The sequence below is a fragment of the Typopeltis vanoorti genome, chromosome 21 (assembly GCF_054136105.1).
Source record: "Typopeltis vanoorti isolate ZY-2024b chromosome 21, IOZ_Tvanoo_1.0, whole genome shotgun sequence".
In the NCBI taxonomy this organism is placed as follows: Eukaryota; Metazoa; Arthropoda; class Arachnida; order Uropygi; family Thelyphonidae; genus Typopeltis; species Typopeltis vanoorti.
The window spans coordinates 99,793,271-99,820,984 of NC_143569.1; the positions used below are offsets into that span (position 1 = coordinate 99,793,271).

General features: G+C 38.9%; 1 protein-coding gene across 1 annotated transcript in view; it reads right to left on the bottom strand.

Annotated features, from left to right (window-relative positions):
* mmm (missing minor mitochondria) overlaps nucleotides 1-27,714 on the bottom strand; it is a 375,927-nt gene that overhangs the window by 59,098 nt on the left and 289,115 nt on the right. Inside the window, exon 12 of the mRNA XM_090411202.1 lies at nucleotides 6,104-6,305. Within this exon, the coding sequence (XP_090267328.1) occupies nucleotides 6,104-6,305 (202 nt within the window). The remainder of the gene's footprint in view (nucleotides 1-6,103; nucleotides 6,306-27,714) is intronic.

A 27,714-nucleotide genomic window follows, 5' to 3' on the forward strand; every position in this document is an offset into this window, starting at 1 on the left:
CAGTGAACTGTGTAGGAGAGATGGACTGCATTTCACACATTAACAAACTGCACTCATTTCTCCTCACATATCATTCATAATCCTTGCTCTCCACCTAATCTCACCACTGCCATACATGGGCAACATGCATACTACCTTTCCTATCACATTATTCTCTTTTATCCATCTCAACAACCTTCTGTTATCCAATCTGACGTGTTGTCTGTTTGCAGTCAAGTCATTTTGTAGCTATTACAACTATCTTTTGCTCGCTTACTTCTCATATATAATGGCTCAATCACTCTACTCATTCATTATTTTATTTTAAAGCTGGATACAAAACCTGGAGATAGAAACCTATCAAAATCTAAGAGTTTCATGCCGAAGAACTATCGGCGAGTCCAGGCGTAAGTGATCACCTGGGTAATGTAGTATTTTAAAATAAAATAATGAGGAATTTTTATTCCTTTAACTTAATTTACGCAGCCGGAAAAATAGCCTCTTGGTTCTTTAACATAGTAATCAACTTTTGAATCTTGTGTTACACTTTCGATCTCATTCTTTCTTTTGAATTTTTGAACCTTGCGTCATACACACTTGTTCTCAGTCAATGCTACTCAAGGAAAAAGGTAATCAGTAATCTTATAAACAATACATGGGCAAGAAGGGTGATTAGCATGGTGAGGAAGGCACAAATCAGGCTAAGAGAAAATTAATTTACCAAGCAAGCCAAAGAAATCCAAAAAGCGAGCTTTTCACTATGTGGCAAGTAAAGGGAATAATGGTTATTAACACGTTCGCTGCCAACTACGAGTATACTCGTAGTGGGTAAACCTGCTTCACAAGCCAGCTACGAGTATACTCGTATGACGCTTACCGCCGGGAACGAGATTATTGTAGTGACCTTGAAGAAGTGAAAATGCTTGGCTTGTGGGGCTAGCATCAAAACTATGTATTCTCATAGAACGTATATGCCCTGTACAAGCCAACTACGAGTATACTCGTAGGACGTTTACCTCCGGTAACGAGATTATCGTACTGACCTTGAAGAAGTAAAACTGCTCGGCGTAGGGGAACAGACCATGCCAAAGTAGCGTGGCAGCGAACGTGTTAAAGTCTAATAAACAGTGACAGTAAGGCAGTGACAGAAACAGAAGAAATAGATGAATTATTGAGTGATCACTTTGAAAGTGCATATCATGAAAAAAAAAAAAGAAAAAAAGAAGACAAAGGGTTATAATCTTTTTTTTTATCTTCTAATTTAAGTGTGGTAATCAAGGTTTTAAAGCATATATTTCTGAACTTATGTCATCACAAATAGTTTCTACAACTAATTTTTTTTTTTTTTTTGAAACTTAAGAATAAGTTAAAAAAAATAGAGAAGAAATTGGATTGTTTTAATTATTATTATTATTCAGGCCTCCATGAAGTCAAAAGACTCATCGTGGGAAATCCTTCCTAAGAACATAAAGTCTGTCAAGACTCATCGAGGGGAGGCCCCCCCCCTAAGAAACACAAAGTCTATCATACCACTCCTTAAACTCATTGACCATTCTCGCTCTCACCACTCCATCAGGCAATGCATGCCACGGTTCAACCCCTCCATGCAAAGAAACCACTCCTCACCCTCTTGCTCACAATTTTGCTGCATTAAACTGACGCCCCCATTCATTTACCCATCTATCTAGCTTATTCAAATCCTCTTGCAGGGCTACTACATCTGCACTATTACTAATAATCCTTTCCAGCTTCGCATCATCTGCAAACAACTGAATATCCCCTTGCAATCCACTGGCAATGTCATTGATATAAAGGTTAAACAATATAGGTCCTAGTACTGAGCCCTGTGGGACCCCACTTGCCTCCTTGAAACTGCTCCACCATACACAACTCTCTGATACCTATCAGACAGCCAATCCTGAATCCAGTTGACCAATCTGACATCCAGACCCATGTGCTGCAACTTAAATATCGTCTTATCATGTGGCACCTTTTCAAATGCCTTCGCTAAGTCTAAGAAAATTGCAGTATATACCTTTCCCTCATCTAATGTTCTTGTAACTTCATTATAAAAGGCTAGCATATTGCTAAAACAAGAGCATCCTCTCACAAATCCATGTTGACTCTCACAGATAACATTACCCTTATCTGCCCAATGTTGTATACGGTCCATCACTTCTTTCTCCAAGATCTTAACAACTACTGATGACACACAGACTGGTCTATAATTAGACACTTCCAGTCTGCTACTGCCCTCATGCAATGCCACTATCTTACTTTCCTTCCATGCCCTGGGCACCTTTCCCACAGCCAGACTTTCATTGAAAAGCCAGGTTGAAGGCGCTGTCAGTTCCCTAGCACATTCTCTCAAAACTCGTGGTGAAATACCATCCAGTCCCAAAGCTTTACTGACATCCAGAGTACTCAGAATCTGAAACACACGTGCCTCCTGTACCTCTAAACCTCGAACCTGCCCTATCCTCTAGCATTAAAACTGACTCCTCTAGGATGAAATACTCCAATAAAGTGTTCATTGAACAATTCCACTATGTCCTCTGCATCGGTCACTCTATTCCCATTTTTATCCCACAATATCATTCTTCCACAGTCATTTCTCCTCTTACTGGCCACATAGCTAAAAAATTCCCTAGGATTTTCTTTGGATCTTAGGGCCAATCTCCTGTCATATTCCAGTTTCACTTTCCTTACCACACTAGTCACTCTTCTGGCTTGTGTCTTATATTCTTCATGCATCTTCTCTTCACCTGTCTCCTTATATATCTCTTCCATAGCCTCTTTTTCGCATGCAATTCCTGTTTAATATTGTTTGTCATCCACTCTACTCCAAATTATGGCCTCTTCTTCACTCGTGGTATACAACTTACCACTGCTGCTAACAAATATTCTTTCACAATTTCCCACGCACTAATGATATCCCGGCCTTCCAATTCCTCCCTCAATGAAACTTCCTGAAGTTGACGTCTAAGACTATTATAATCACCTGCTTTATAATTCCACATAAGTTCCCATCTCTTTGATACTCCTGCATGTCTATTCATTTTCCAAGTCAAAACCATATGGTCACTCTCTCCAACTGGTGGGAGAGATGTCATCTCAGTTATTATCAACTCTTCTGATGCTATAACCAAATCCAAAACTCTTGAATCTCTTGTTCTCTCTGTTACATGTTGCCTAAGACATTTGTCCCTCAAGAATTCTAGAAATTCCATTCTCCTATTGCTACATGCATTCATGAGTAAACAAATTTGTATCAGATTGCCTTATTATTTCATAATATACAGCCTTCCTTCAGACATTTACATTACTATGCATTATAGGAAGGGTCACACCCAGACCGGTTTCAACTTTTATTGGCTAGTTCATATTGATTAGGCTTCAATAAGTCTGATTAATGTGACTAGAGTCAGTTAAAATTGATGCTGTAGCCATATATTTTTCATCTGCAAGTAGGAAAATGGTCTCTTACCATATTAGAATACTCTGGATTAGAGACAGTTCAAAAATATGACTTCTACATCTTTAACTCTCATCATCTCTGTGAGACTAGCTACCACTGTTGACAACTCATGAGTGAAAAGCAGTCTAGGTAGTAATCCATCAGAATTATACCATGTGGCCATCGTAAAACTTCTGTACCTCCATAATGAACATTTCTGTTTGAATAACATGTACATTTCAATTTTCTGATCTTTTTTTCCTACCTCAAAAGTCAGAAGCAGTCGAGATAGCAGCCCATAATGCATAGCAATATACATGTCTAAAAGGAGGAAGGGGGATCTGTGCATTATGGGTTACTCAGGCAATCTGATGTTAAGTCAACAGCTAATATTGAATTTTTTGTTAATTTAACAGAAAATTCAATATTACCAGCAGAGTTACAATGTATTAAAGTATCCAAAAAGGAGGAAACTGTTGTTAGATATAGATTTACATTCAATAGTGAATTTGATGCAAGTATATAAGGAGTTAATTTTATCCTCATATTTAAGTATGTTTTATGGATGATATCTTGGCAATCTAGACTCTGAAACATAACTAATTCAATTTCTGGATAAAATTAACTCCTTATATACTCATCCACTATTGAATGTAAATCTAACAACAGCCCCCCCCCCCTTGGATACTTTAATATATTGTAACTCTGCTGGTAATAGTGAATTTTCTGTTTTCAGGCAAATATATCCACTCATCTTCACATCATTTTTCGCAAAACTTAGGTATTATCAAAAACCTTGTGCACCAAGCACACACAATTTGTTCTCCTAAATCTTTTCTGTTAGAAGTATTAAATAAAATGAAACTTACTCTATTACTTAATGGATATAGCAAGACCTTGATACAGAAAATATTTGATAATTATCATTCCTCTCCCAGATTGCAATCTATGTTAAAAGTATCTGCATATCCAACCTTATCTGAACAAATAGTAAGGACCCTTCACAGATATAATTTGAATAAAACCTTCAAAACAGCTCAGAAGTTGTCAACTTTCTTACAATCTATCAAAGATACATTATCACCTCTATCCTTGCCTGGCATTTATCAAATATCCTGTTTTGCCATCTTTGCTTCTTTGGACAGACTAGCCATTCTGCTATTATTCAAATCCAAGAATATCAAGATTATATAAGATTTTTAGAATCTGACTGCTCAGGCGTCTTTTTATTTCATCGACACACGAGATACAGAGTTTACTGGAACTATTCTGAGATCTACACTACAGTAGATTCAAATCTGATCATCTATTTTTTTGAATGATGTGAAGCCCTACACCACTGTCCTAATCTTAATTGGACAGACTATACATATGATTGCTGTTAATTGTTTTTCATTTTTTAAAATTAATTATACATTTATATCCACGTCTCTGAACTCTAATTGTGTTTCCTCCTACTGTACAGCTGTGACTGAGATACGTTCTTATACATATACCATATGACTCATTCTTGTATTCATAATTTAAACGTTGTTACCAGTTCTTCTGCCTTCCCCTGAATAAAGCTCATGACATATTGAGTAATAAATTCTATTGAGTTTCTCTTACATATGTGAAGGTGTTATTTAAAATATTATACTATCCATTCTTTACCTTGTTATAGTATCTAAGCAAACTGGTAAAACATGACCTCTCTTTAAAAAACTTGCTGACATACACAGAACAATCAGTGTGAAATCACGACAAGCAAAAAATTGTAGTACAATGATGGTAGTAAGAAGCCTCAGAGGAAGAACCAGTTCTTAACGGATGGATTGATGCAGTTTGAAGTGCCTTAGAAGACTGAGATATTAGATATAATATTGAAGAGCTCGCAAATTAAAAGTAATTTGGAGGTAAACTGTTGAAATTAGGAAATTAGTTAATAATATAAATTTAATCATGTATTACTATCAGCATATCCTGTGCATCCCTTAATGGTCATATCAATAATTTGATGATGATTATATAAGTTTTGGCAACATGGATTTTTGTATGCATATCTGGTCACCTAGTTTTCAGGTTTCTAGAATGTTTGGTATAGAAGAAGGGAAAACATACCTGGAATCTGGATAAGATGAGTGTGAGCAGAGGAGTGAGAAATTTTTCCATGAGGAGAGAATGATGAGTGGAATGCATGAGTGTGAGGACCTTCCATGATGCGTCTTTGAATTCTATAGTGAATTGATAATAATAATAATGCAAAATATAACTATAGAAAAGGAAATAAATTCATTACAGTGGTAGTTGTACAGTACTTTAGAGATGGATTTCATATTGTTGGCTGCTTCCTCTGCCAATAAATTTAAAATAATATGAAGAGACTATGGCTTCTAAACTAGACATATGATTTATATAGCTCCTGACCCACTCATTACTAAAGTGGCATAGGTATCCAAAAAATTTGGATACCTATAAATGATTCTGTAAGAATATCTATGCCTCTCACCTTCTTCTTTAAAACCTGAGTTTACAGTGTAAGATCCTGCTACCTCCAGCAGTCTAAACTGACAAAAGTTCCTTTAGTTAAAAATAGAATGTCTAAATTTTTATTCACTAGGGGTAAATATCATTATTCAGTGAGTCATGAAAACTCGTTAATCAGTACCTGATAAAAATAAAAAATACCTGATATTACTTTGGGTGCTAAACATGTTATATCACTTCCTCCAGCATTATTTGTTATGATAGGCTTATGGCTGTAGACCAGAAGATCCCATACCTCAATATTTCCATCAGAGCATCCTACATAAAATAGGGCAGGTCGAGTAGGAGACCATGTAGCAGTAGTAAAGCGACTAGATTTGTATGTGCGCATCAAAGGTGCATGCTGCATAATAAAGAAATACAGTAATATTATCAATATTTTGATTGCCTTAAATAATTTTATTTCAAGGCTCGGTAATATGTTTACATAGGTTATAAGGTTTATATTTATAACAGTATTGAAAAAAAGTCATACACATGTCTAAATAAAATAAAAGTTGCAGTAATTTCTTGATTATATAGACACTCGTTTGGCATATCAGTTAACCACTGATCCTTTTAACTCTGTGGAGGTTTGGAAGCACAATAAAAAATATTATTTTTTTTAAGCATTGTGCCTCCAAGCCCACCCAACCGAAGGTTAAATAACTTATCCAACCAGTTAATTAAGTGCCTCATGTGAAATGGATAAACAAGAAACTACTGTATTTATGCTAAGTAGTTTACTGTCAAAATTACTTCAAAACAGTATCATTTCGTTTTTTAAACACCTTGGGAACTTTCCAAAGAGAGTTGCAAAACCTCTACTCTACAAATTCAATTTAAATAGGAATGACCTCAGGCTTTTCTAATTTGGGGAAATGATTCTGTTACATATGGAACATCACTGTTAGTGTTTCTTTTTTTAAATATTCATGATATTAAATTCATGATATGTACCATAAAGGAGTGTACAGGATATAGTACTACACATAAACTTTATTATTTAAAAAACTATAGTTCAACAAGATGAAATTTTTTAATATTTATATTATACTTTTATGACCTGTTGAACTTTACTTGCAAAATAGACCTAGTTCACTAGCCATGCAATGCAAATCACATTATATTAGGGTGGCCTGAAAAATTCTTGGCCTCGACAATAGATGGCAACACTATTGGCAAGATTTTTTTTTTTCTAAGTTGGTACATCTCTCATAAGCATCCATGTGAAATTGCAAGTGATTCTATCAAGTAGTTTATTTAATACAACTTTCTGAAGCAAAAGTGTTGTCTGTATCCCTTGAAATGGATAAAATTGAGTTATAAAATTCTTTGTAAAAGAAGGTTTAACGCCAAAAGAAATTCTTTCAAAGTTCATAAAAGTTTATGGGCACTCTTCTCTTTTGTTTTCGACAATTAAGAAATGGGCTGCAGAGTTTAAACGTGGTCGTATCAGCCTTGAAGATGATCCACATAAAGGACATTCAAAAAGTGTAACAACATCAGAAATCATTGATCAAGTGCATGATATTGGAGTGTTTGTTGAGAGCTCCTGATAAGATAAGTGTTATTTTAAGTTATCATTGACAATTTTGCTTGAATATTACGTAGTTTTGTTTGCTTTTTGTATCTTAGTGTGTCTGTTTGTGTATTTTGGTGTTGTTTCAATTATTAATTCGATAAGATACGATAGCACATGGCTCCGGTAAGAAGAAAAATGTAATAATGGTTCGCCATCTTTGTTCAATAACGGTAACATAAAGGAGATTATTCAGTGTACTATCTGTGAAATGTACGCTTTGCGGAGAGCGGTTGGAGTATGGTTAGATGATGATAGTGGAGTGAATGTGTGCAGAAAATGTAAGGAAAATAACGAATTAAAGTGTGTTTCAGGTCGTGAGTGTGATATTTTTGTCAAATTTCAGAATGTAGAAAATAGCGATATGATAAGAAATTGCGAGGTTGTACCAGAGAGCTGTGAGGGCGTGAATGAAGGTATTAATACAGAGCAAATTATTGGTTTAACAGATAATAAAAAAGATGAGATAAATGAAAACGAGTGAGATTGTGCTGTTGAGCAGAGCGATACATAGAGCAAAGCAGCAGCTGGAGCGTATGCACAAATGTCTACCGAGTGTACCAGCCAAAAAAAAAAAAAGTATGATAGGAAAAATAAGAGTATGATTATGAACTTAAAAAAAATGAAGGAGCGAGTGCTGTATGGAGATTCATTAGTACAAGGTGTGATAGTAGAGAATTTGACAAAATCGTACCAACCTGGTGTGACCATTAAGGACGTAAGCAAGTCTATTAGGGAGCAAAAGCAAAGAGTGAAAGGAATGATAGTTGTGGCAGGTATGAATGATTTGAAAGGAGATAAAATGGAAATGATAGAGGATATGAATGAATTGTTTGAGGTAGCAAAAGAAAAAGAGCGAGAGAGTTAGGATGATTAGTCTTTTGCAGGGGTATGACAGTGAAGAGTTTACTGTCATACTGCATTTACATACAGCGAAGAGTTTACTGTCATATAGAAGGAGGACCATAATTGAAAATAACTTTATGCGTGGGTTATGCATGACGAGTGGTGAGGAATTTGTTGACGTGTGGAGTGAGTTCGATGGGCGAAAGGATCTATATAAGATGGATGGTTTGCATTTGAATGGATTCGGTGTAAGGAGACTTGAAAAAGTGTTGTTGAATGAAGTGGATGTGCAGAATGAGGGAAACTAGATTTATTAAGGGGTGGGGGAAGTAGATATGCAGACCTTAGGGAGGCAGTTGAGTGTATGAATGAGTATAATATGCCCAAGTGAATAAGGACAACAAATCAGAATGGGATAGTTAGTATAAGGCATCAAGGGAGGAATGGGGCCATCGGAGGTCTGCATTTCATGTATACTAATGCTAGGAGTATTGGGAACAAGAAGGAAGAATTTTTGGCCTTCGTTGGCATTTCCAGATCACAGGTTATTGGCATTAGTGAAACATAGCTGACGGAAGATGATATAGCTAGTGGGATTGAATGTGAGGGATATAGCGTGTTCAGGAATGGCAGGGAGAATAAAATGGGGAAGGGAGTATTATTGATGATAGCTGATGAGCTGCAGCCAAGGAGAATAGAAGTTGAATTGTAGGATACAGAAAAGAGCACATTTGAGGCCATTTGGTATGAGATTGAGGCTAGCAGAACAAAATATACAATTGGGCGCTGCTATAGACCAGGTGATGGAAAAGATGGTGGAGATAGTATGCATAAGCAAATAGAAGAAATGAGTGGAAGGAGGGTAATTATTATGGAAGATTTCAACTATGGTAGAATTGACTGGAGGGAGGAGAGGACACATGGGAGGAAGAAATTGGATTTTATGCAGTTATTAAGGGATAACTATCTGCGACAGCATGTAATGGAAAATACTAGAGGTCAGAGAGTGCTTGACCTAGTAACTGCATCTGAGGATCTGACTGAAACGAATATGACCACATTGCCACCAATTGGTGAGAGTGATCGCAGGATCTTAACTTGGGAGGTGGCTAAAGGTGTGGAATTTAAAATTAAGACAGGGTACATGTGGAATTATCAGGCTGGTAAGGATGACAAGCTTAGGAGTTTGATTGGTTCAGTGCCATGGCATGTAAAACTGCAAGGGCTGGATGTTGATAGTGCATGGGAGGCAGTTAAGAAGTGTTTGCAGGAGGCAATGGCTGACAGTATACCTAGAGTCCGAATAATAAATCAAGCAGGAATTAAATGGATGAATAACACCACTAAGCTTGAGCTGCAAAAAAGAAACAATTGTGGAGGGAATTTAAGGAGAAAGATAACCGAATAAAAAGAAACAGAAGGGTAACAAGTGTGGTAAGAAAAGCAAAAAAGGATTACAAAAGAACATTGGCTATGCAGGCTAAACAGAATCCCAAACAGTTTTTTCGATATGTTGCAAGTAAAAGAAAAAATCTATATGGCAGAATGATTTTAAAGAATGCCGATGGTAGGCAGGTAACTGAATCAGTTGATATAGTAGAATTACTGAGTGAGCACTTTGCAAGAGTATATCATCATGGTGGTGACATTGCAGAAATGGAAGAACCAACAGCTTATACGGGAATTGTGGTAAATGAAGTGGAGGTGAATAGTCTATTACAAAACCTCAATGTCAATACATCTGTGCGATTGGATGGTATACCAGCTCGCGTCCTACGAGAAGCGGCTAAAGAATTGTCACGACTTTGACAATTTTGTTTAATTTGAGTCTCAGGTCTGGGTTAGCCCCAAGGTGGTGGAAAGAGTGGAAAATAGTTCCACTGCATAAAGATGTCCCAAGACTGCTGTTGAAAATTACCGGCCGATCAGCATATCAGGAATTGTTGTCAAGGTCTTGGAGAAAATAGTCAAGAAAAAAATACAGGATTGGATAGATGAAAATGGGATACTGTATGGGGGACAAAATGGTTTTGTGAAGGGTAGATCATGCCTCAGTAACTTGCTGATGTTTTATAACACAGTGACCGCCGAACTGGATAAGGGTAATGGGTTTACAGTGATTCTACTGGACCTTGCAAAGGCCTTTGACAGGATACCACATGGAATTCTATTCAATAAACTGCAGCATATGGGGATGGATATAGGGTTGGTGAGATGGATAAGAGGGTGGTTGATGGAGAGATATCAGAGAGTGGTTTATTCAGGAGTAGAGTCCAAAAGGCGGCCTGTGACTAGTGGTGTGCCACAGGGTTCTGTTCTTGGACCACTACTTTTCAATTTGTTCATTAACGATATAGGAAAGGATCTGAGAGGAAGTGTTTACTTGTTTGCTGATGATGCAAAGTTGGGTAGAGCAATAGTGAGTGCGCAGAATGTCAAAATTTTGCAAGGTGATTTGGATAGTTTGGAGGACTGGGCTAAGGAAAATGGATGTCAATTTAATGTGGCAAAGTGTAAGGTTATGAATTTTGGGGTGAAAAGATTAGCAGCAGTGTATCACATTGCTGGAACCGTACTCCAGGAGATTGATGAGGCTAGGGATTTGGGAGTGTTGGTGGATAGGGAGTTGAAGTTTAGGGAACACATTGCAAAAGTGGCTAAATCAGCTCATCAAATCACTTGGTTGCTGAAAAACTTTAACTAGCAGAGACAAACAGGTTATTGTTCCTCTGTATCGAGCCTTGATAAGACCCCATATAGACTACTGTGCCTAGATATGGGCGCCAGGGTTTCTTGATGAGGAGGAGGTGGAGAGGATCCAGAGACGAGTGACCAAGATAATAGCAGGACTATGGAATGAACCTTACGAGAACGGGTTGAAGATTTGTGGGTTGATAGGCGACAAAGGGGTGATATGATTGAGACATTCAAATTACTGAAGGGTTTCTATAAGTTTAATTCAGAAGATATTTTTGAGAATAGGACTGGTGGTGGGAGGACTAGGAGCCATCCATGGAAGCTTGGTAAGAGTGTGGTTAGCAAGGGTGTTAGAGCTAGGTTTTTTACTTGGAGAGTGGTGAATGAGTGGAATAAGCTACCAGAGTCTGTTGTGGGTGCCATGACTGTAAATGAGTTCAAGGTGAAGTATGATAGATACTGTGTGAATGTTGAATAGTTGTTCTTGACATGATGTTGGGCCTCCCTCGATGAATCTAAGGACTCCATGGAGCTGCCCGTAATAATAATAAGAATATGGTATTGGATGACTGGCAAGTCAAAGTGCATGAAATTGCTGAGACTATAGGCATTTTAAAAGAATGTGTAGGATATATTTTGCATGAAGAATTGCAAATGAAAAAGCTTTGCGCAAAGATGGGTGCCATGCTTGCTCACAGCAGATCAAAAATGCACTCACATGAAAATCTCTGAACAATGCTTGGAGCATTTTACCAAGAATAAAACTGATTTTGTGCATTGATTTATTACTATGGATAAGACTTGGATTTACTATTACACACCAGAATCTAAACAGCAGTCAAAACAGTGGACAGAAGACAGTTGTTCAGTGCCAAAGAATACAAAGTCGGTTACATCAGCAGGAAAGGTCATGGCATCGGTGTTTTGGGATGCTAAAGGCGTTTTTTTATTAATTATTGTGTAAAGGGTAAAACAATAACTTGGGATTATTATTCTGATCTTTTAACCACACTAGATGAAAAAATGCATGAGAAAAGACCCGGTTTGCAGAAGAAAAAAATCATCTCTCATCAGGACAATGCACTTGCCCATGAAGGTGTTTTGGCAATGGGAAAATTAAGGGATCTGCACTATGAATTATTGGAACATCCACTCTATTTCCCAGATTTGGCTCCCTCTGACATCTGTCTATTCACAAAACTAAAACTTTGCTCGGTGGTCAGCATTCTTCTTCGAATCAAGAGGTGATTGCAGCTGTAGAGGGGTATTTTGCAGATCTTACTAATAACCACTACAGGGACAGGATAATAATGATGGAGCATCGCTGGAATAAATGTATTAGTCTTATGTGAGATTATTTTGAAAAATAAAAATAATTCGAAAAAAAAATTTTTGAAATTATAAATTCTTTTTTCGTTGTCAGGCTGAGAACTTTTCAGGCAACCCTTGTATGATGCAGTGTTATATGTATTTAAATTGAAACATTCAATTTCAGCCTGTTTATTTTGGAACTTATTATAATCTGTCATTGCACATAAGATAACAAACAGCCTTGATGCTAGGCCAAAATTTTGACAATAATAAAAGTTATGTATTTTAAGTTCTCTAATTTTTAAAAAATTTTAAATGGTGGCATAATCATATTTACTGTGTGATAGCTATCAGTAAGCAGTGTGTGAGGAAACTATATCCCAGAAGTGGAAACTCACAGCCCCAAAGATATTTGCTTCCTGAATTTTAAACAAAGTCTGCATCATTAACAAAGTTAATGATGCAGAGTATACAATTATTGGTGGTGATATTCTCTCTAGGTGTCTGTAGTCATTCTCTGTAGGTGTCGCACTGATTAGATCGTCGGCTTGTTGAGAGCTCCTGAAAAGATTAGTAGTATTTTGTGTTAACATTAGAAATTTTACTAGAATTTTAAGTAATATTGTTTGCTTTTTGTTTCTTGGTGTGTCTGTGCAATTTTTGCATGTTTTCTGTTATTTTAATTATTAATTTTAAGATAAAATAGCGTACATATGGCACCGATAAAGAAAAAAATGGCGGCCAGGTTGCCATGTTTGTTTAAGAGTTTTGATGTAAACGAATTTATGCAATGTGCTGTCTGTGAGATGTATGCCTTGCGAAGAGCGGTGGGAGTCTGGTTAGAAAGTGATAGTGAAGTTAATATATGCAGAAAGTTTAAAGAGAATGAGGATTTCAAGCGTGTCTCGTGTGGCGAGAGTGATATCGTTAACGATAGTGAGAATGTAGAAAATGGCGGTGTCCTAGAGAATTGCGTGGTAGTGCCAGATAGGTGTGAGAGCATCGTTGAAAGTGTAAATGAAGGTAGAAATACAGAACGAATAGATGATTTGATTGATAATGAAAATGGTGAGATAAATGCGAGTAGTGAAATTGCCCGTTTGAACGGTGCGATACACAGAGCTAAAAGGCAACTGGAGCATATGCAAAAATGTCTGCTGAGCGTACCGACAAATAACTGGCGAAAGTCTGTGACAGCAAATAATAGAATGTTCGTAAACGTCAATAAAATGAAGGAGCGAGTGCTGTATGGGGATTCGCTATTAACAGGTGTAATAGTTGAGAGTTTAACGAAGTCGTACCAGCCGAGTGCGAACATAAAGGACGTCAGCGAATCTATTCGACTGCAAAAACAGAGGGTGAAAGAGATGATAATCGTGGCAGAAACAAATGATTTGAAAGAGGACAAAATGGAAATGATAGAGGATGTGAGGGAATTATTTGAGGTAGCAAAAGAGATGAGTGAGAGAGTTAGGATGGTGAGTATCTTACCGCGGTATGACAGCGAAGTGTTTAGAAAGAGGGCCAATTGTCAATAATTGCCAATGAGTGGTGTGGAATTTGTGGATGTGTGGAATGAGTTCGATGGGCGAAAGGACTTATATAAGATGGATGGGTTACATTTGAATGGAGTTGGTGTACTGAGACTTGAAAAAGTGTTGATGAATGATGTGGAAGTGGATGTACAGACTCAGGGAAACTAGATTTATTAAGAAGGGGGGTAGATATGCAGACTTTAGGGAGGCAGTTGAGTGTATGAGTCCGAATAATAAATCAAGTAGGGGTTAAATGGATGAATAACACTATTAAGCTTGAGCTGCAAAAAAAGAAACAATTGTGGAGGGAATTTAAGGAGAAAGGTGACCATCAGGCACAGGAACAGTATAAAGCTCAGGCCAGGATGGTAACAAGGGTGGTAAGAAAAGCAAAAGCAGATTACGAAAGAAAATTGGCCATGCAGGCTAAAGAGAATCCCAAACAGTTTTTTCAATATGTTGCAAGTAAAAGAAAAATGCTCGTGGTAGAATGATCTTAAAAAATGCTGAGGGTAGAGATGTAACCGAATCAGTTGATATTGTGGAATTACTGAGCGAGCACTTTGCAAGAATATATCATCCAGGTGGTGACTTTGCAGGAATGGAAGAACCAACAGCTTATATTGGAATTGTGATGAACGAAGTAGAGGTACTAGTCTATTACAGAACCTCAATGTCAATACATCTGTGGGAATGGATGGTATACCAGCTCGTGTCGTACGTGAAGCGGCTAAAGAATTGTCAGTGCCCTTGACCATTTTGTTTAATTTGAGCCTCTGGTCTGGATCAGTCCCAAGGGGGTGGAAAGAGGGGAAACTAGTTCCGCTGCACAAAGGTGGTTCCAAGACTGCTGTTGAAAATTACCGGCCAATCAGCATAACAGGAATCATTATCAATGTCTTAGAGAAAATAGTCAAGAGGAAAATACAAGATTGGATAGAAGAAAATGGGATGCTGTATCGGGGACAGCATGGTTTTGTGAAGGGTAGGTCATGCCTCAGTAACTTGCTCACGTATTATAACACAGTGACGGCTGAACTGGATAAGGGTAATGGGTTTACAGTGATTCTACTGGACCTTGCTAAGGCCTTTAACAGGATACTACATGGAATTCTAATCAGTAAATTGCAGCATATGGGGATGGACATAGGGTTGGTGAGATGGATAGGAGGGTGGTTGACGGAGAGATATCAGAGAGTGGTTTACTCAGGAGTAGAGTCCACAAGATGGCCTGTGACTAGTGGTGTGCCACAAGGATCTGTTCTTGTACCACTGCTATTTAATTTGTTCATTAATGATATAGGAAAGGATCTGAGAGGAACAGTTCATTTGTTTGCAGATGATGCGAAGTTGGGTAGGGCAATAGTGAATGCAGATGACCTCAACATTTTGCAGGATGATTTGGATAGATTGGAGGTCTGGACTAAGGAGAATGGATGTCAATTTAATGTGGCAAAATGTAAGGTTATGCATTTTGGGGTGAAAAGATTGGCAGCAGTATACTGCATTGGTGGAACTGTGCTCAAGGAAATTGATGAGGCACGAGATTTAGGAGTGTTGTTGGTGGATAAGGAATTGAAATTTAGGGGACACATTGCAAAAGTGGCCAAATCAGCTCATCAAATCACTTGGTTGCTGAAGAATACGTTGAGAAGCAGAGACAAGCAGGTTATTGTTCCTCTGTATCGAGCCTTGATAAGACCCCATCTCGACTATTGTGCCCAGATTTGGTCACCTAGGTTTCTTCTTGATGGGGAGTAGGTGGAGAGGATCCAGATACAGAGACCAAGATGATAGCAGGTCTGTGGAATGAACCTTATGAGAACAGGTTGAGGATTTGTGGGTTGCAAAAATTGGTTGATAGGCGGAGGAGGGGAGATATGATTGAGACATTCAAATTACTGAAGGGTTTCTATAAAATTAATTCAGAAGATATTTTTGAGAACAGGGCTGGTTGTGGGAGGACTAGGGGACATCCATGAAAACTGGGCAAAAGTGTGGTTAGTAAAGGTCTTAGAGCTGGGTTCTTTACTTTTAGAGTGGTGAATGCGTGGAATGCGCTCCCTGAGTCTGTGGTGGATGCCATGACAGTGAATGAGTTTAAGGCGAGGTATGATAGATACTGTATGAATGTTGAATAGTTGTGATGAATATGATTTGGGGCCCTCCCTCGATGAGTCTAATGACTCCCTGGAGTTGCCCGTAATAATAGTAATAGTAATATATTATATGAACGAGTACAACGGACAACAAATCAGAATGGGATAGTTAGTATAAGGCATCAAAGTAGGGATGGGACAAGTGGGCTTCTGCGATTCATGTACACTAATGCCAGGAGTATTAGGAACAAGAAGGAAGAGCTTTTGGCCATGGTTGGCACTTCCAAGCCACAGGTTGTCGGTATTAGTAAAACATGGCTGACAGAAGATGATAAAGCCAGTGGGATTGAATGCGACAGGTATAGTGTGTTCAGGAGTGACAGGGTGAATAAAAAGGGGGAAGGAGTGTTATTGATGATAGCTGATGAGCTTCAGCCAAGGAGTATAGAAGATGAACTGCAGGATGGGGAAAAAAGCACATTTGAGGCTGTTTGGTGTGAGATAGAATCTAGCAGAACAAAATATACAATTGGGTGATGCTACAGACCGGGTGATGGAGTGGATGGTGGGAATAGTATGCTTAAGCAAATAGAAGAAATAAGTGGAAGGAGGGTAATTATTATGGGTGATTTCAATTATAGTAACATTGACTGGAAAGAGGAGAGGGCACATGGGAGGAAGGAATTGGATTTTATGTGGTTATTAAGGGACAACTATCTACGGCAACATGTAGTGGAAAATACCACTTGGCAGAGAGTGCTTGACCTAGTAATTGCAACTGAGAATGTGGCTGTAACGAACATGACCATGTTGCCACCAATTCGTGAGAGTGACCATAAGGTCATGACTTGAGAGGTAGCTAAAGGAGTCGAATTTACAATTAAGACAGGGTTCATGTGGAATTACCGGGCTGGTAAGTATGACAAGCTTAGGTGTGTGCTTGGCTCAATGCCATGGCATGTAAAACTGCAAGGGCTGGATGTTGATAGTGCATGGGAGGTGGTTAAGAACTGCTTGCAGGAGGCAATGGTGGACTGTATACCAAGAGTCCGAATAATAAATCAAGTAGGGGTTAAATGGATGAATAACACTATTAAGCTTGAGCTGCAAAAAAAGAAACAATTGTGGAGGGAATTTAAGGAGAAAGGTGACCATCAGGCACAGGAACAGTATAAAGCTCAGGCCAGGATGGTAACAAGGGTGGTAAGAAAAGCAAAAGCAGATTACGAAAGAAAATTGGCCATGCAGGCTAAAGAGAATCCCAAACAGTTTTTTCAATATGTTGCAAGTAAAAAAAAAATGCTCGTGGTAGAATGATCTTAAAAAATGCTGAGGGTAGAGATGTAACCGAATCAGTTGATATTGTGGAATTACTGAGCGAGCACTTTGCAAGAATATATCATCCAGGTGGTGACTTTGCAGGAATGGAAGAACCAACAGCTTATACTGGAATTGTGATGAATGAAGTAGCAGTAACTAGTCTATTACAGAACCTCAATGTCAATACATCTGTGGGATTGGATGGTATACCAGCTCGTGTCGTACGTGAAGCGGCCAAAGAATTGTCAGTGCCCTTGACCATTTTGTTTAATTTGAGCCTCAGGACTGGGTCAGTCCCAAGGGGGTGGAAAGAGGGGAAAATAGTTCCACTGCACAAAGGTGGTTCCAAGGCTGCTGTTGAAAATTACCGGCCAATCAGCATAATAGGAATTATTATCAAGGTCTTAGAGAAAATAGTCAAGAGGAAAATACAAGATTGGATAGAAGAAAATGGGATACTGTATCGGCGACAGCATGGTTTTGTGAAGGGTAGGTCATGCCTCAGTAACTTGCTCACGTATTATAACACAGTGACAACTGAACTGGATAAGGGTAATGGGTTTATAGTGATTCCACTGGACCTTGCTAAGGCCTTTGACAGGATACCACGTGGAATTCTAATCAGTAAATTGCAGCATATGGGAATGGACATAGGGTTGGTGAGATGGATAGGAGAGTGGTTGACAGAGAGATATCAGAGAGTGGTTTACTCAGGAGTAGAGTCCACAAGATGGCCTGTGACTAGTGGTGTGCCACAAGGATCTGTTCTTGGACCACTGCTGTTTAATTTGTTCATAAATGATATAGGAAAGGATCTGAGAGGAACAGTTCATTTGTTTGCGGATGATGCGAAGTTGGGCAGGGCAATAGTGAATGCAGATGACGTCAAAATTTTGCAGAATGATTTGGATAGATTGGAGGTCTGGGCTAAGGAGAATGGATGTCAATTTAATGTGGCAAAATGTAAGGTTATACATTTTGGGGTGAAAAGATTGGCGGCAGTTTACTGTATTGGTGGAACCGTGCTCCAGGAAATTGATGAGGCACGAGATTTAGGAGTGTTGGTGGATAAGGAATTGAAATTTAGGGGACACATTGCAAAAGTGGCCAAATCAGCTCATCAAATCACTTGGTTGCTGAAGAATACATTGACAAGCAGAGACAAGCAGGTTATTGTTCCTCTGTATCGAGCCTTGATAAGACCCCGTCTCGACTACTGTGCTCAGATTTGGTCACCTAGGTTTCTTCTTGATGAGGAGGAGGTGGAGAGGATCCAGAGGTGAGTGACCAAGATGATAGCAAGTCTGTGGAATGAACTGTATGAGAACAGGTTGAGGATTTGTGGGTTGCAAAAATTGGTTGATAGGTGGAGGAGGGGAGATATGATTGAGACATTCAAATTACTCGAGGGTTTCTATAAAATTAATTCAGAAGATATTTTTGAGAACAGGGCTGGCTGTGGGAAGACTAGGGGACATCCATGGAAACTGGGCAAAAGTGTGGTTAGTAAAGGTGTTAGAGCTGGGTTCTTTACTTTTAGAGTAGTGAATGAGTGGAATGCGCTCCCTGAGTCTGTGGTGGATGCTGTGACAGTGAATGAGTTTAAGGCGAGATATGATAGATACTGTATGAATGTCAAATAGTTGTGATGAATATGATTTGGGGCCTCCCTCGATGAGTCTAATGACTCCATGGAGTTGCCCGTAATAATAGTAATAGTAATTATAGAAAATGTAGAAGATAATCTGGGGGGGAGGGATTTTGGATTTTTCAATACACTGCTAAAACTGCAAAGAGTACAACAAATTATGACATTCATGGGGAGGATACTGATATATATGAAGGAAGTAGGTTACTGTTTCATCAATGGGCTCTGATCAGGCCACTGGAAAGGATCCAGAGACAATTAACTCAGGTGATTTCTGGAATGTTGAATATGAAAACAGATTGAAAAAATGCAATTTGTAGAGTCTGGCGGATAGGAGAAGGAAGGGGGGGGGCTGTATAATGAATGATTGACACATAAGTTGGTAAGAGGTTATTACCAGATTAATGTGGAAGAGACTTTTCATCGAGTGGAGAAAAGGGGATAGAGAACATGAGGTCATCCCTGAAAGCTGATTATGAAGTGAAAAGGAGTGAGAAGTAAGTTTTTTTTTATATGGAGAATGGTGAATGCATTTAAGACATGGTACAATGAGCTATGGAAAAGAGATAAAACATTCCTTTAATTTTGAACTTCATAGATTTCTCAAAAAGCCTTCAATTCAATCCCGAGATAAGATGTTCAAAATTCACAGTTATTATGACAAACCCTTGAAAATAATCAAAGGAAACATAAACACATCCACAAATTCACATGGAGAGAAGATAAGAAAAGTCTCATTGACTATATTGTGGTTGACAGCAATGTTTTCTCATTGGTTAAGGAGAGAAGAGTATACAGAGAATTTGAAAATGTAAGTGATTACCATTTAGTGATGGACAGAATAAAATTGAATTTCATCTTGCAAAGAAGGGTGTGTGTGTGTGTGTGTAAGATTGACTGATTTCAGCATGAGGCATGTAGTGAGGTAATCTGCAAGGATAGAAAAATTAGAACTCCATGATGGACTCAGGATGTTAGAGAGGCAGTCAAGGAAAAGAAAGTATATTGAAAGTTTCTGGCAATAAGTCAGCTTTTGGTCTTAGAGAATATACAGAAGCCCCATTTTACGTAAAAATATTAAAATTTTAAGGTCAACATCCGGCAATCATCTGACTGACGAACAATGGCAACTCGTCACGTACTCCCAAGCTGTGGGTGTGTCTGTTTTAACAGTTTCACATGTCATCCGTGTTAATTTAGTCGTTGCTTACACTTTGTAGAGTGTTGTTTCAGTGTGGTGCATTGCAATAAATGATGTATGTTCTCTGATAGCATTATTGTAGATTTTCTAAATATTAATTGATATTTTGTTTTTCTACTCATTTAGTTAAAATGTCAGAATCAAGGAAAAGAAAAAGCAATTTCTTTAGAAACTAAATTAAATATTGTTCATGTTGAAAGGGGTGAAAGAAAATCTGATGTGGCACATTCTTTAGGATTAGTGAGTCAACTTTAACAACCATACTTAGTCAATCAGAAAAAATAAAACAGTCTGCCCAGAATTGTACAGATGTTACAGCAGTAAAATTAACTCGCTTGAGGAAAAAAATTTTAGGAGAAAATGTTAGGTTTGTGGATAGATGACATGTCACAACGTCATATGCCTTTAACTCAAATGGTGATTCAAGAAAAAGCATTCTTCTTCTGCAGCTTCTGCCACTTAAGTGGGGTCACTGTTTGTTATGAGTCTCCTCCACACCTTCCTGTCTTGGGCTGTCACCACATCCAAGTTCTTCATCTTCAAGTCCTCTTCCACCAGCTCCCTCCATCTCTTCTTTGGCCGCCCATGCTTCCGCCTTCCTTGCACATCCATCTGCATAACCCTTCTTCCCACATATTCGTCCTCCCTCCTCATCACATGACCAAACCATCTCAACCTTGCCTCCTGTATTTTCGCTCCTAAGTTCGTAACTTTCACTGTTCCCCTGACATAGTCATTTCTCAGATGATCCTTTCTGGTCACACCGCACATCCACCTAAGCATTCTCATCTCTGCTACTTCCATCCTGCTAATGTTATTTTTCCTCAGGGCCACAGTTTCTATAGCATATGTCATAGCTGGCTTCACTACTGTCCTATAAATTTTGCCTTTCAGATTGATCGGCACCCTCTTATCGCATAACACTCCAGCCATCTCCCTCCAGTTCCTCCAACCTGCTTGTATCCTGCATCCCACTTCCTTCTCAGCTCCTCCATCTTCTTCCACTGTTGAACCTAAGTATCTAAAGTCTCTCACCTTCCTGATGACATTTCCTTCCAGCTCCAGATCTGTCTCCTGGCCACCGCCCACTGCGCAACACATATACTCTGTCTTACTTCTGCTCAGTCTCATACCTCTCTCTTCCAGTACTTTTCTCCATCTTTCCAGTTTAGTTTCCGCTTCTTCTCTTGAATCTACACACAGCAAGATGTCATCTGCATACAACATTGTCCAGGGTGCATCTTCTCTCACCTCCTCTGTTACCACCTCCATCACAATATTAAACAGAAACGGACTTAATGCTGACCCTTGATGCAAGCCAACTGTTACTTGAAAACTTTCTGTCAGTCCCAAACAGGTCCGAACACTTGTCTTCACATTTCTGTACATTTCCTGCACCAACCTGACATATTTCTCCGGCACCTTCTTCTCCCTCAGACACCTCCAGACTTCTTGCCTTGGCACTCTATCGTATGCTTTCTCCAGATCAATAAATACCAGATGTAGCTCCCTTTGTTTCTCTCGATATTTTTCCATCATCTGTCGTAACCCAAAGATAGCATCTGTTGTTGATCTACCAGGCATGAAGCCAAATTGTTCCTTTGCAATCTCCACCTCCTCCCTCAATCTACCATCAAGAACCCTTTCTAGGATCTTCATTGTGTGGGACATCAACTTTATTCCTCTGTAATTTTTACAGTCTTGTGCATCCCCTTTACCCTTGCAGATGGGGACAAGAGTACTCTCCCTCCATTCCTTGGGTATATTTTCCTGTTAGCAAACTTTCATGAACAGGTCCCACAGCAGGTCAATTCCCTCTCCCCCCAGTGCCTTCCATGCCTCCACTGGAATTCTGTCGGGGCCCATCGATTTTCCATTCCTCGTTCTCTTCATGGCCTCCGTCACTTCCATTCTACTGATGTTCTGCACCATCCCCTCAGAAGGCTGCCCATCTCCTCTGTGAGTCCTTGCATTTTCCTCATTCAAAAGTCCCTCAAAGTATATTTTCCATCTGTTTCTTATGTCCACATCCCTCCATAATACTCTTCCTTCATCATCTTTGATCTGCCTCACATGTAAGATGTCCTTAGCTGCTTTATTTCTACATTTCACTAGTTGGTAAATTTTTCTCTGTCCTTCCTTTGTTTCTAATTGATCATACAGATCTTGATATGGGATGGCCTTCGCCTGTGCCACAACTCTCTTGGCTTTTTGCTTTCTCTCTTTGTACACCTCTCTGTCCTCTTCCACTCTTGACTCATCCCACTTCTGCTTTGCCTTCCTCTTAGCTGTCACTGCCACTTGTACATCATTATTCCACCACCAACCCTCCTTCTGCTCTCTAATCTTTCCAGATGTCTCACCAAGCACCTCGATTGCAGAGCTCAGGATTACTTTTGAATTATGTTTCCACCAATCTTGTACACTTTCCAGTCCATCCGAAATCCTCTCTAACACTCTCTCCCTAAAACGATTCCTCACACTCTCATCTTTTAAGCGAAACCACTTAATTGTCTTCATCCCATGGCAACCAGAAGTTCTTATCTTCGATCTTATTTTAAAGTCTGCGCACAGCAGTCGGTGTTGTTGTGCTACTTGATTTGTTGGAATTACTTTACAATTTGTCACAACCTTAAGATGTTTTCTTCTAGTCAAAATGTAGTCAATTTGTGAGCTGTGTCACTTCTAAATGTTATCAAATGTTCTTCCCTCTTGAAGAAACACGAGTTCACAATTGCCAGATCAAACGCTACTGCAAAGTCCACAACCCTCTCTCCTTCCTGGTTCATCATTCCAACTCCATGGCCACCATGCACCCTTTCACAGTCTCTATTCTGTCTTCCTATGTGCCCGTTCAAGTCTCCTCCGACAATCACCATCTCATTTTCTTCCAATTCCCTCATTTCTTCATCTAACACGTTCCAGAACTCATCTTTTTCCTCTGCTGTACAACCAACTTGCGGGGCATATACACATAATATGACCACCCGCTCTTCTCCAAGACCCAATTTCATTCGCATGATCCTGTCGTTCCTTCTACCCACGTCCAGTACTTCACCCTTCATTCTGCCACACACCACAATTCCTACACCATTTCTTCCCTCGTTATTCGCTCCAGAGTAGAACAATTTATATCCATCTCCCAGTTCCTTTGCCTTTCCCCCTTTCCATCTTGTCTCCTGCACACATAAAATGTCCAACTTCCTCTTTCTCATCATGTGTGCCACCTCTCTTCCCCTTCCAGTCATGCTTCCAACATTCAGTGTTTCCACTCGCAACATCCTCTCCACCTGCTGGGCTTGCTTCTTCAACCGCACCCGCCCTTGATGCGGTAGCCCTCGTCCACTTATCACAGCTGTAGGGCGATGTGGCTGCGCGTTGCTTAAGGAGTACGCCCTAGCCGTTATATCATTTTCTCTTCGACTCATAATCATAGTTTGAGTTGGCACTGAATTTTTCCGACCGGATGCCCTTCCTGACATCAACCCTCGCATTTATCCGGGCTTGGGACCGGCCCCTATTGAGGCTAGCTTGCCTCCTTCGGTGGCTGCATAAGACGAAATGACTTAGCAAGATAGAAAAGACTCACCCCTAGCCCTCGAATACTCTAATAGCATCAGGGGGAAGGAGCAAGGAGAGGAGAAAGAAGCAAAGAAAGAAGAGGAGGGACCAGTCTACAGAATAATATAACAGATATATATTACATGAAGTAAGGCATGGTCCAGCATCAGGTACCTCGGGTTTGCCATGCCCGTACTCACTAAAGTGAGCCCTTGAGGAAGATTCAAGAAAAAGCATTATTTTTGTTTAATCACCTGAAATATAAACAAACTGAAGAAATTGCGGAAAATTTTGCGGCTTCTCATGATTGGTTTGAGAAATTTAAAAAACGGGCCAGAATTCATAGTGTAAAATTACCAGGAGAAGCTGCAAGTAGAGATTTTGAAGCTGCACATGGGTTTCCAGTAAAACTATAGGAAATAACTGAATATGAAAAATTTTCACCAAATTTGGTGTTCAATGTTGATGAAAGCAGTTTGTTCTGGAAACGGCTACCATCAAAAAGCTTCATTTTTATTAAAGAAAAATCAGCAGCTGGGTTCAAAGCAGCCAAAGACCGTTTAATGTTACTCTTTGGATCAAATGCCTGTGACAATTTTAAATTAAAATTGTTATCAGTTAACCATTCAGAAAAGCCGAGGGTGTTAAAAGATAACATAAAAACGAATCTACCTGTAATGTGGAAAGCTAACAGAAAAGCGTGGATTACCAAGGAGTTATTACTGATTGGTTTGTTAACCATTTTTGTCCAGAAGTAAAACGGTATTGCCAAAAAAAATAATTTTGAAGAAAACGCTCTTTTGTTGTTGGACAATGCTCTGGGACATCCTACTGATCTTAATACATTAGACACATGCATTCCTGTCAAAATTGTCTCTCTTCCAGCAAACACAACATCCCTGATTCAACCGATGGATCAGGGAGTAATAGCAACATTTAAAGCTTATTATCTGCATGGTACATAAAGCAATTTAATTGAACTAGAAAATAAGGAGCAAATGTAAATTAAAACGTTTTGGAAAAACTACACCATTAAATAAGCAATTGAAAACATTAATAGCTCTTGGAAAGAAGTCACTCAGAAATTCTTAAATGGAGTTTGGCACAAATTATGGCCAGAAGTTGTACTAGAAGAAAATAACATTCAAGAGGTTAGAAATGAAGTTATCCAGATGTTGGAAGTGTATTTTTCACTTGGTTAGACTATAATAAATTTAGTTTAATCCTTTATCCAAATGTAAACAAACAAAGTTTGCACCTGAAAATATCTTCAGGACTGAGGTAAGGTAGTGCAACACCAGGTTACTCCAAGCAAAGGTGGACCAAGCTCTCATCACTCCTTATCTTAGTATCTCCAATAATGAAGCACATCTCCTTGCGGACATGTATACTGCTATGCATTAAGGGAAGGGCCACTACCCAGACCTTTATAAGGTGTACCACCTTAATAAGGTGGTACACCTGTTGGCAACTCGTATAGGTCCGCAAGGAGATTTGCTTCATTATTGGCTCTACCCAGTGGCAGGCTCACTCCACCACCAGACAGAGCCATAATCTCAGTGGTGGCCTTACTCAGAGACAGGCAAAAACCTACTCCAAGCAGAGCCTCTCATATATCCCTCGTCAGTGGGAGGCAGACCCAAACGGGGAGATACTAAGGCAGAAGCAATAGGAGAGGTCATAGCTCTGTCTGGTGGTGGAGTGAGCCTGCCATTGGGTAGAGCCAATGCTGAGAAGTTCTTCTTGGTGACAGGGTGGGACTGTCACTGAGTGGAACAATGTTGAGTTCGGCGATCTTTCAGGATCGTCTAATTTTTAGAGAGGTCTTTACTTAAATACACCTCAATAAAGGTCGAAACCAGTCTGGGTAGTGGCCCTTCCCTTAATGCATAGCAGTATACTTGTCTGCAAGGAGATGTGCTTTGCATTATGGGAGATACTGAGAGCTTGGTCCACCTTTGCTTAGAGGTGCCGGGTGTTGCACTACCTTACCTCAGTCCTATAGAAAATTTCAGGTGCAAACGTTGTTTGCTTACACTTGGATAAAGGATTAAACTAAATTTATTATGAAGTTATCCAGATGGCCCAATGAATAGGTTTCGTAAATGTCGACTAAGAGGATGTAAGAAATTTATTAAATGCAGAAGATGATGGTTTTACAGTGGAAGATTTAGAAAAACTTGTTAGCAACGAAGCCAAAGAAAATGAAAACGAAATTAAAGAAGTTCCTACTGGAAAAGTGTTAGCAACAAAAGATTTAAAAAGGTGCTTGAATGACATTGAAAACGTTTTAAATTTTTTCAGTGAAAATAATCCTGATTTAGGAAGAAGTATTATTGTTAAGTGATCAGTGTTAAATGCAATACATCCATATAGGCAATTGTTAAATGAAAGATTAAAAAGCATAAACAATCAACTTTAGATTCGTATTTTAAAATGACATGATTTCATCTTTGTTTGGTATGTAATATTGACTTCTTATTTAATAAAGCTTTTCTTTTTTCAAAAAAAAAAGTTTTTTATTTTCTTTATGTATTTTTACCTCTGAGAACGAAGATTCGCTTAAAGTAATTTCGTGGAATGCATCCTCTTTGTTAATCGAGGTATACCTGTACTTGGTTGGATGTTGTTATAGACCTGGAAATGTGGATGGTAGTGACTATAAAATGTATAATCAAATTAGCCAAGAATAAGAAAAGAGTGATTATTATGGGTGATTTTATTTATGGGAATATAGATTAGGAAGATGAGATAGCAACTGGAAATAAAGAAATGATTTTCTTGACTAAAATAAAGAGCCAAAAGGCTTCACTTTGGTGATGCAAAATTATATAAATTAATTGGATATTAAATCCAACATCATTTCAAAGCCGAATACAGAAAGTATAAACGTTTCGTGTGAAAATTTACCAGAAAGCTTGTGGGAACACACTCACTGCCATACTACGAGTTGCCCTAGACAGACCTAATAGGAAGCACGCACTTTCAAAGTGTCCATATATTCATCTCCTATTGGTCCATTTTGATAAGGTTTCACTGATCTGACAGCTGATTCAAACTCAATGGTTTTCGCCAGAGATCAGGCAGAAACCTAAGAGAGCAAAAACTCTCAGTACTAAGGAACTCGAAGCGTCGGGGAGGTGTATTTTCCGTAGGTCAACTCTCAGTCAGTGTGAAAAGTATTTACTAAAATAAAGAGCCAAAAGGCTTCACTTCAGCAACACAAAATTATATAAATTAAGTGGATATTAAATCCAAGATCATTTCAAAGCCAAATACAGAAACTATAAAAGTTTTGTGCTCTGACGAGGCAGTGTGTAACAGAGAGCACACAAGGATTGATGGTCTTGGATTTGATCATCTCATCAGAGTATGTAATTATAAATCAGGTGTCAAATCATCCTCGCATTGGTGAGAGTGACCATGAAGTGATTACCTGGGTGGTTGCCAGCAGTGTGAGGACCTTTGGGAGAAAAGGGTATGTGTGGAACTACAAAGGATGGTGATTATGAAGCACTCAAGAGACAGTTTGCAGGTGTAGTGTGAAATGAGGATTAGCTGGAAAAGACTTTAATGCAGCTTTGAGGAGGAGGGGGTATTCAAGAACTATCTAGTAGAAGCAATGTCTAAATATATTCCAACGGTCAGAAGGTTAAATAAGGCATGTGGGAAATGGATGAATGAAGAGATTAAGCATGAGACACATAGAAAAAGGGCTTTATGGAGGCATCATAAGAAAAGTGGTAATAACCAATTCCATGAGGATTACAAAGACCAGACAAGGTGGGTGACTTGGTTGGTAAGGGGTATCAAAAGTGAGGTATGAGTGGCAGTTAGCTAATGAAGCCAAAAAGAATCCTGGGGAGTTCTTTTGATAGCCAGCAAAAAAAAAAAAAAAAAAAAAAAAAAGATTATGGAAGGATGACCCTGATTGGAGAAAATGATATAAGGACAAGTGTTGCTGAAGATACTT